Source organism: Salminus brasiliensis, chromosome 12, assembly GCF_030463535.1.
Source record: "Salminus brasiliensis chromosome 12, fSalBra1.hap2, whole genome shotgun sequence".
In the NCBI taxonomy this organism is placed as follows: domain Eukaryota; kingdom Metazoa; phylum Chordata; class Actinopteri; order Characiformes; family Bryconidae; genus Salminus; species Salminus brasiliensis.
The window spans coordinates 24,287,848-24,297,672 of NC_132889.1; the positions used below are offsets into that span (position 1 = coordinate 24,287,848).

The 9,825-nt window shown below is 42.2% G+C and overlaps 1 protein-coding gene across 2 annotated transcripts; it reads left to right on the forward strand.

The window, feature by feature from the left end:
• Positions 1 to 1,075: 1,075 nt before the first annotated feature.
• On the forward strand, positions 1,076 to 9,565 carry e4f1 (E4F transcription factor 1). 2 transcript variants are annotated; one of them, XM_072694255.1, is made up of 14 exons: positions 1,076 to 1,186; positions 1,957 to 2,066; positions 2,162 to 2,246; positions 2,492 to 2,664; positions 2,786 to 2,906; positions 3,154 to 3,306; positions 3,448 to 3,569; positions 4,665 to 4,889; positions 5,000 to 5,114; positions 5,271 to 5,488; positions 6,501 to 6,699; positions 6,795 to 6,961; positions 8,021 to 8,083; positions 8,194 to 9,565. In XM_072694255.1, exons 1-14 carry the CDS (start codon positions 1,093 to 1,095, stop codon positions 8,545 to 8,547), a joined length of 2,199 nt encoding a protein of 732 aa, XP_072550356.1. In that variant the 5' UTR covers positions 1,076 to 1,092; the 3' UTR covers positions 8,548 to 9,565. The 2 variants fall into 2 exon arrangements, with proteins under 2 accessions (XP_072550356.1, XP_072550357.1); XM_072694256.1 differs by having other exon boundaries at positions 3,448 to 3,539.
• Positions 9,566 to 9,825: the final 260 nt, after the last annotated feature.

The window sequence follows — 9,825 nt, forward strand, 5'->3', positions numbered from 1 at the left end:
TGATATGCTTAGAAGAGCATAGTGTGTATCCTGATAACATAATTTAACACAATACGACATAGTATCTGCATCGCCAGCCCTATGTCCAAATTCATTTCTTACTAATGCAAAAGTATTGAACCCATCATCAAACCTGTCATCAGATTTGTCTCGATTACAAATGACAGACAGATTATTCCAGACAATATTTTATTGCAATCCAATTAGCTATTAAGGTAAATTATGAAGGTCAGTAGTCATTATTTGCCTGGAGATATTAAAAAAAAAAACTGAAATTGCACATTCAACCCCTTCAGGTTTGCACTGGGTAAAAATAGGAGAGAATGAGGTTTAGAAACGAAGAGAAAGAAGAAAAAAACAACATGTATTCTGTTGTTCAGGACAGATCCAACCCATTTTGTTAATGTGGCCCAAATGTGTTGACATTTCTGCCAGCTTTGCCTGTCTGAGCTGCTGGCCACTGTTCCAGTGAAGCGCAGGGTACAGAGAGTGTTTGTAGGATCTCACTGACCTGAACAGAACTGGCTGACTAAAATGAGATGTTAGTCAAACATGTTAGTTTGTTTGCATTTGCATATGGAGCTTCAGTGTTCGCTAGTCAGAAATGAAAACCACATGTGTGAGAGCATCACTTTCACGTGTGAAAATCTACCTGTGAAAATGTAAAATTTAACGCTAGCCCCTTTTTATATTTTCAATTAACATTTGAAATTAAATATTATTCACAATAGTCACAAATGTTCCTCTCAATAAAATAAAGACCAGGAATACAAGTGAGAACTGTAATCTTAGCTACATGTTAAAATAAAATAAAATGTTTTTTATAACTTTTTATAAACCACACATTTTTGTAATAAACTGATAATATCCTCCTCTAATAGCTTTTATGATGATTAATTATTGAGAAATAAAGTCCTGGCCAAATCCCAGACTTTTAATAACGAGATCAAAACGATGCTGTAACCTCTACACGGCTTGGAGCCCACAGCGCTCCGGCAACCCTGCCCTTTTGTTGTTATGACGACGAGGTCGTAAATCCGCCATGTTTTCCAGTGTTGTAGCGTTGCGACAGAGACGGAGAGCTCGAACGACATGAGTGGAGACAATAATAATACGGCAGAAACGGAGAGCGAGCGGACGGAGTGCGGAGGCGTCATCACCATCCAGACCGCTCTGGGGGACGAAGGTAAACCCAGCGAACTGAGCCCGATTCAGACACCGCGGCTCCGGCTCTCTTTTTGTCCTGCGTTGTCCGGTCGGCAGAAGGCTCCGGACATTAGCGAGACCTCACTCGGGCGATACTCGCTTTGCTCGCTCGCTAACTGGCTAATGCTACATAGCTAACTAGCTAGCTAGCAAACTTCCAGGGCTGGCTACGTTAGCTAGCGATGCTAATCGTGGCGTCGGGTTTATTTTTGAGGGACACAAGTAAATAACATCTGCACCAGTGTGACATATCGACATATTTTAAACGCGATATGAGCCAACGTAGTTAGCTAGTTAGCCAAATAGCATGAATTAAATGTCTTAGCTGTAAGCAGGTCCTGGTGGGTTGATGGCCAACACAGTTTGGTGATTTATCTAGCTAGTAGCTAGCTAAAGATTAAACACATATGGCTCCTGCTGTTAAACTTGCCACATAGCAGGTAGCTAGCTTAGGTAAACCAGGTGTGTAAGAGCAGGGAAAGCAAGAAACTGGACACCCATCAGGACCCTCTTGTAGCTAGGGCTTGTTATGGTGGGTAGTTTGGGGTGCCATTGTCCATTGCCAGTTGTAGAAGTCGTGCACATAATGTAAACATTTGAGAAAAGAGGCTCATATAATCCCCTACTGAAATGTAAGGAGACAGTGTTTTTGCCCACTAACAGCTTTGACTGTGTTTGGCCCTAGTTTGGCTTTTTTTAATGTGCATTTATTGTGTTAATGTGTTAATTCTGGAAACTTGTTCTCCGCAGATGAAGATGTTCACAAATGCGGGCGATGTGGAGAGGAGTTTTCCACTTTGGATACATTCATTCAGCACAAGCTCAGCCGGAGCTGCAAACGCCCTCAGCATGAGCAGCAGGTGAGATTAAGCTTTTTTGATTTTCATCATAATGGCAGATTAAGAGAAGAGAAGGCATGCCTTGCTTATGTTGGTTTGTTTGTGTTTCATGTCAGTCAAATGGTCCCAGTGGACATACTGCCCCTGAGGTGAAGGTCAGTGATGGACAGCTTTCAGATGATGCAGAGAAATGCAGAACAGGTAGGTGCTTGTTTATCCACACATAGATAAAAAAAAAAATATATATATTTAGTGAAATGCTATGAGAGCGCATACTTGGTCTGACTGGTCGATATATAGCTTAGTGCTTAAGACACTAACTTCTTTTAATAGCTCACCAATGGTTTAATAGTTTTCTCACTATGATAACCAATCGTTTGATGTAGTCTGTTAGCCTAGGGGCTAGGCTACTGTGTGCATCTAAAAATACCTTCCTCTTTCCTTAGATGAGGGAAGTGATGTGGTGACCACCACCAGAAGAAAAAGAGGTTGTTCAGCAAAGGACCACGGAGAGTCTGAAGATGGAGACTTTCAGACTTCAGATCCTACTAAACTTATTGTGAGGCTAACTGCAGATGGACGCTACATTTGTCATATTTGTGAGAAGACTTTTAAAACGGTATGTGACCTTTATATCCATTTAGGAGGATGGGCTAGAATGTTAGATTGAGGTCTTGACATAGTGGTCAGTGGACTGGTTCGCTCTAAAGTGTTTTCCTGCTCTGTATTTCCAAATGCAGACAAATATCTTGAGGACACATTTATTCACTCACACAGACAGGAAGGATTTTAAGTGTGAGCTGTGTGGGACTGCATTCAGAACGAAGGGCTCTTTGATTCGTCACAAACGGCGGCACACAGGTACGGGGAGGGGATCTGTGGAAGAGAACGAGGTTTAGAAACGTATCTTAAAAAAAAAAATAAATAAAAAAAATAATCCAATAATGTTCTGTTGTCCAGAATAGATCCAACCCGTTTTGTTAATGTGGCCTAAAGGACACTGTCATTGCACAAGATCTAGATCAGGGGGGGGGTGCGGTCCTAACAGAATTTCACAATAATTTAGGAGATGGCCCTTGGCGGTTAATGCTGACTTTTTGTTTCTCAGACGAGCGGCCTTACCGGTGCAATCAGTGCGGCCTCTCCTTCAGAGAGTCTGGTGCGCTGACCAGGCATCTGAAGTCCCTTACTCCCTGTACAGAGAAGATCCGTTACAGCCAATGCAAAGAGATCCTCATCAGCAAAGATGGTGTTCGCACAGGTAGAAAGAATTGTTTCAGTTTAATATAAAGTTGCCTTACGTTGTCCTTCCTTATTTGTAATGCTATTGTGAATTAAGGTACCATGTAGTGTGTGCTGCTTGGGGTTAACTGTGTTGAATTTGTGCGCTTTTATGTTGCAGAAGTACAGCAGCCGCCTGTGCTCCCTCAAAAAGAGCAGCCATTGCCTATGGTCAGTGTGGTGGAGGCTGCCCAGCATGGCATTCACATACAGGTGATGGAAGACCTAGGACAAGTTCACCAGGTCTGATGATGGTTTCCATGTTCTCTAGGCAATTATTATGGTCATTTGACATTAATTTTTCCCCCTGCCCCATGAAGGTCACTGATCAGGCATTTTTGAGTATGTTGTGGATAGGGGCTGTACTTTTAGAGCGCTTACCAACTGTATATAAAATTTCTAAGACAGCATAATTACTCCTGTTTATTTGGCATTGTGTGAACTGTAGGTATTGTTACTCTGGGTTTGACACACTGCTAACTGCACTGTGTAAGTCTGGTGAAGCTTGCAGGACAACGGTCACAAGAACTGCATAATGCTGCATAACTCAGTCTGCCTCAGTCTCTGCCTTTAAGTGGCTGTTCTGTATCCCTCAACTTGTTCAGAAATGTGGGTCTTTTACGCTTGCTGACTGAAGGGGGAGTCCAGGAGCAAGAAATGCCAATTCAAGCTTAATGCTTATTTTTTATTTTTTTTATTTTATTGGCAACATTTGGTTTACTCATAGGTGACAGTACTCATAGTTTTTGGTATGTATACATCATTTTTCTAATATAAGTATGGCACAACTGTGCCAGATTATCAAACCAAACTAAAGTGAGGGCATTTGTGAGTCTTTGATGGTGCTGCTTATCAAACCAAACTTGGGGCAGTGGTGGCTCAGCGGTTAGAGCGCCGGGATATCGATAACTGGTTAGATTCCCGGGCTCGGCAAGCTGCCACTGTTGGGCCCTTGAGTAAGGCCCTTTACCCTCTCTGCTCCCTGGGCGCTGGAGTTGGCTGCCCACCGCTCTGGGTGTGTGTGTACTCACTGCCCCTAACACACGTGTGTGTGTGTGTGTGTGTGTGTTCACTACCAGATGGGTTAAATGCGGAGGACACATTTCGCTGTACACTGTACAGTGACAAATACGTGCACCTTTAAATGATACAGCAAAAGTATATACCCACGCTACATTAGACTGTAGGGCTAGTAACTTACTAGTAACAAACTGTAATTGTCCAACAAAAAATCATTCCTGCACTAGAGATGCACTTGAGCCAGTTTTCAGCATAATATGTCATAACCGGTGATCAGTCTCATGATTACCTTAATGATGACGTCCTTTTACCGGGCAGGTGGTGGCACAACCTCAAACTGAAGATGTTGTCGAGGGAGACAGTTTAATCTGCCAAGCCATCATCAATTCAGGTATTGCCTTGGAAACTCAGGTCACAGAGGCAGCGGTGCAGGCAGAAGCACGATCACCTAAAGGGGTCCTGCAAAGTCCTGCTGAGGCTGAGGCCAGGCTGGCAGAGATTCAGGTGACTGAGGAGTGTGTGGAGGTGGAGGAAGAGACTGTGGTGAGTGCGAAACCTTACTTGCAGCACCTGTGATGGTTCTTTGTGGTTGGTCTGATTTGACTTGTCACTTCTGTGCTTTTATTTGTTTATTTTTTTTCTTTGCTTTTAAGGACTCCTCAGAGAAGGAAGGAGAAGCAGCACCATCAAAGACTCACAAATGCCCTCACTGTGACAGAGCTTTCAGAACATCATCTCACCTGCGCATTCACATAAAAGGCCATGTTGGTAAGTTCCAGCCTGAATTCAGACGTTCTTCGTGTCTGGTCCTTCAGTGTTAGAATTGTTCTATATATTCCTGACATTACTCTTTGTCATTGTTCTCAGTTGTAAATTAGGCCAGGGTTGGTGGTTTCCAAAAAAAATGTCTTCATTTCTCGGCAGGCTATAAGCCGTTTAAGTGTCTCACGTGTCAGAAGGAGTTTCTGACCGGCTACATGCTGAAGAAGCACATGGAGGTGCACGTGAGTGAGCGCAGGTACAAGTGTGGCGAGTGCGGCAAGCTGTTCAAAGCCATCGGGCACGTGCGGGAGCACATGCGGGCACATTCTAGTGAGCGGCCTCACCACTGCAATTTCTGTGACAAGAGCTACAAGACGAAGGTAAGACAAAGCACTGAATCCACGCCTTCACAGTCTCCAAAATCTTGTCTTGAGTGCCTTACAGAGTTGGCATACTAGCCCTCTCTAGGGCTCATAATACACATTAGGTAAATTTGCCAGTTTTGGGTGATTAAGCCATTTTCAACCCTGAGCTTCTAAGTTCAATTCTATAAAATATGATGGTGTCCTCCAAAAACAAACCAAATTAAGGAGTGCCTGACCGTGTGTCTCTTGATCATATGTTAATCAAGATAAGTTAATGTTTCAGTTTTTGGTGTATTCAAGCTTTCAACATAATAACTAGGACTGCACAATATATCATTTTAGGATTGTTCTGTTGTGCCAGTGCCATTGTTGTGGGCATATACAGAAGTCACACTGCAGGGTATGCAAGGTCCTGAAAAGCAAATTGAATGAAATGATCTGTTACAAAATTGTTGCTGCTTGATGCACAAGGAAAATTCCCACTGTTCTCATTTCCCATGGCAGATCTTCTAGAGGCAGGTTATATCTGCCCAATGTAGTTTATTTTACTCCAATTTTGGATACACTTCATTATTATTTATTAATATAATGACCTGTTGGATCTGGTGAAAATTCCATTATTTATTTTTATATTTATTTATTTGCAAAAAAAACATTGCAGTGTCAGTTATACTACACCTCTTTACAACCTTTAAAACCCTTTTATTATATCAGAGGGCACTTGAGGACAATGTGAGACCATCTGCTAAAGCTAAAACTAAGACTTTTCCAAGTTGCTGTCCGAGACTGGTAGATGATTATAGGAGACGTCTAATTGAGGTTATTTTAGCCAAAGTGGGATAATACCAGCTATTGGGGCACAGGGTGTTCTAGCTTTCCCATCTTTTAATGGGGTGTCCTATTGTTTTCACACAAATGTATACTCAGTAATGAGCTATTGGACACATACCCCAATCACATTGTGGGGTTGGGACTAACTGGTATAATTGGATATAAAGTGTGGTATTTGGCACTGATCTCGTTTCAGAATGCACTCCAGGTCCATCAGCGCACGCACGATGAGGACAAACCATATGTGTGTCCACACTGCTCGCGGGGTTTTCGGGAAAAGGGTGCTCTAGTGCGCCACATTCGCCACCACACCGGTGAGAAACCCTTCAAGTGCTCCAAATGTGGCCGGGGCTTCGCTGAACACGGAACTCTTAACCGCCATTTACGATCTAAAGGTAAAACTGCATGCTAGAGGTGCCAAATTAATTATGTAGGCTTCAGTGTGCCACCACAGAAAATAAGTGTGGGTGTTTGTGTGTGTTTGCTTCAGGTGGCTGTTATGCAGTGCAGCAGAAGGAGCCTGAGCAGGTGTTGAGTTCTGAGGAGCAGCAGGAGTCTACAGACAATGTGGCAGCCACCATCATCACTGAGGACCCACACACTGTGCTGGTGGAGTTTTCCTCTGTGGTGGCTGATACTCAGGAGTACATTATAGGAGTGAGTATACTGAAATGTAGCAGGATTTCCAGTCATACATTTACATTTTAGATGACTTTACAGAAAATGTTTTAATCAGTTTTTCCAATACAAATATCTAATAGTTGTCAAATGTAATAATGAAAATATGATGGATCATATTAGGATTTTTGCAGAAATTTCAAAGTGGTCCTGTAAATGGTATACTCTGATTGAAAAAAATCTAATTTAAAAATCCGATGCAGATAACTATATTTTTCATTATATGATGTATATGATTTTCTCTGTGCTAAAAAAACAAAAAGTGTTTGTTGTCTTGGTTACTGAAGTGCATGTAAACGCGTTGATCGAAGTACTGACAAAATCTGCTATTCTGCAGTTATCGGATGATTAAGTGCATGCAAGGACACTCCCTCTGTGTTTCTGGGAATGCTTAATATTTATGAATGCCTCGTCATAGCTTAGGACTTGGACAAGAAGTCTCAAGTCTTATTAACTTCAACAGTGGTGTTTAAAATTCAATTACTTTCAGACAAGGGGAAAAAAGAGATTTCACTTTTGAGCCATGTTGACAACCCATAGTGTACAACGGTGAGATTTGCACTTGGTGTACAGTGGAGTGGTTTTAACAGCCCTGGACGTTCTGAGACAGTGAGCAGTGGCCCATTTAATGAGGACAAGTAACTCTCCAACCGAACATCTGGGAAAACTACTGCAGCAACTAGTTCTGGAACCTGGTGCTAAACATGTGACTTTCCTTCAACCCATGTCCTCACTTATTTGCAAAATGTGTTTCCAAACATGCTGGCATGCCTGGAAATTAGCTGTAGGTTCTATGATTTAAATAAAGACCTCGTAGTAGGTCAGAGGTAGGGATCTAAGAGCTGATGTCCAGCACAGGTTTTTTTGTTCTTTTGTTCTAACAGCTGCTAAACCTGGCAATTAGCTCACCTCACTCTCATAGCTATATTGTCTGTACACTTTTGTAGACTATGTTTTGATGGTGTAAAGATGACTGTTTCTGAACCTTGAATGGAAGAATATTCCTTTTGGACGTTAATGTAAATACTCACTTTCCAGACACCAGCTGAGGAAACGGTCCAAGACGAGGAGGTGTCCATTATTCAGGATGGTCATAATCAAGTGAGTATACCATTTGTGTTGAGAAATGAGCTAATCCAAAGCGATCATTAAATTCCTTAAGGTACCTAATTGGGACAATTACTAAGCCCAATTCTTATGTCGTCTCGTAGATGGACAGCCACATCATGAAGGTGGTGCAACAAATCGTGAGTCAGTCGCATGGAAGCCACCAGATCATCGTTCGAAACGTGGGTGCCAACGAGAGCCCCAGCGTGTCTGACTGCGGTGACACCATCACCATCGCCACACCAGAGAGCCTCACCGAGCAGGTGGCCATGACTCTGGCCAACGCTATTGGCGACGGCACCATCCTTACCACCTCCGCTACAGAGGATGCCATGGAGACGCAACACGCCACCGTCACCATGGTTGCGGCTGAAGATGTAGAGTTGATGCAGCAGGAGGAGCAGTACGTCATCGCGTCGCCTGACGACATGGAAATCCAGACGGTGGTGGTGGTCTGAGAAGAAAATACTCTAGGTTCTGTGAACTCTGGGAAATGCAGTCTCCCATGGAGCTGCTCATTGTTGCTAGTGGGCTTGAACAAGTAGTTTTTCCTAGCTTACCTGTGGTAGCAGTTTGTTCTCCCGGTATGCCTTATTGTCTTGACAATTTCAAATAATTTGCACTTAAAAGGAGGAAAATTGGCCTGTCTTGGCTTATTGAATTGTGCAAACCTGATAATTGCACTAGGCACTAGGTTAATTTTGTAATTGCTGTGTTGAGTCTTGTCAGCTGCAGACAATGATACCAAATGAGCCTGATTTTTATTTAACTTTCCCTTCAAACTTAGCTGTTGCATAGTTCTGAGGGTGACCTATGGGTGTGTTGTTCTTTTAATGGCTGATTTTTAGGACAAGGCTCCTAGAAATTCAGACTTGCACACAATGCATTGGATTCAGATTGGTATTGGCTAATGGATTTGACCAATATTTGATGACGTACTTACTGTACTTCAGAAGAACGGATTGTTTAGGCAGTGCTGGCCTGCTTTGCTAAAATATCTGCCTTTTAATTATTTTACTGCGTTTGTAACTTTGTAAAATTAAAGGTTATATTCCTCAGTAATCGAAATCCAGTTGGCTGTAGACCTAATTTTACAAATGTTTATGTATCTATATCTGCAATGACAAGTATTCACATGAAAAATAATTGGATATTGTCCAACAATTCCCATATTGGTACATCCGTAACTGAATGGCTAGGAAATGGAAAAATACTGCCAAAAGTGTTAAAATGCATAGTTACAAGATGTGTATTTTTATTATTTATTAGATAAATGCTTTCATTGAAAGTAATTGGACTCTAATGCTGCATGGACATTAAGGTGCTCTCCTCTCAAAGGACTTCTTCCTATTCAGCCAATGAGGACAAATGTGCTACTACATGACAAGTAGGCCAACCAGAAAAGTCTGCTCACATTTTACAGATTGTTTGCAGTGTGCTGGCTCCTATGTTTCTATAAACTTTATTCTTTGTCAAGTGTTTCTCTCTGTGTGTGTTTGTAGCAGATGAGGTGCTATTGATGGATGAGTTGGATGTATGTCTTCTTCTTTTTTTTCTTTTTCTTTTTTTTATCTGTCTTTAAGATTTCTATCCAGCAAACTGTGCTAGACAGGCTGCCCAAGTTACGATTGATGCGTTTTGTAGCTCACAGCTGGGCTATCAGCAGGCGATAGATGGAGAGTTTGTAGAATCGCTCACCTGGCAGATCTGGGCCACAACACACAGCTTTGTTCACC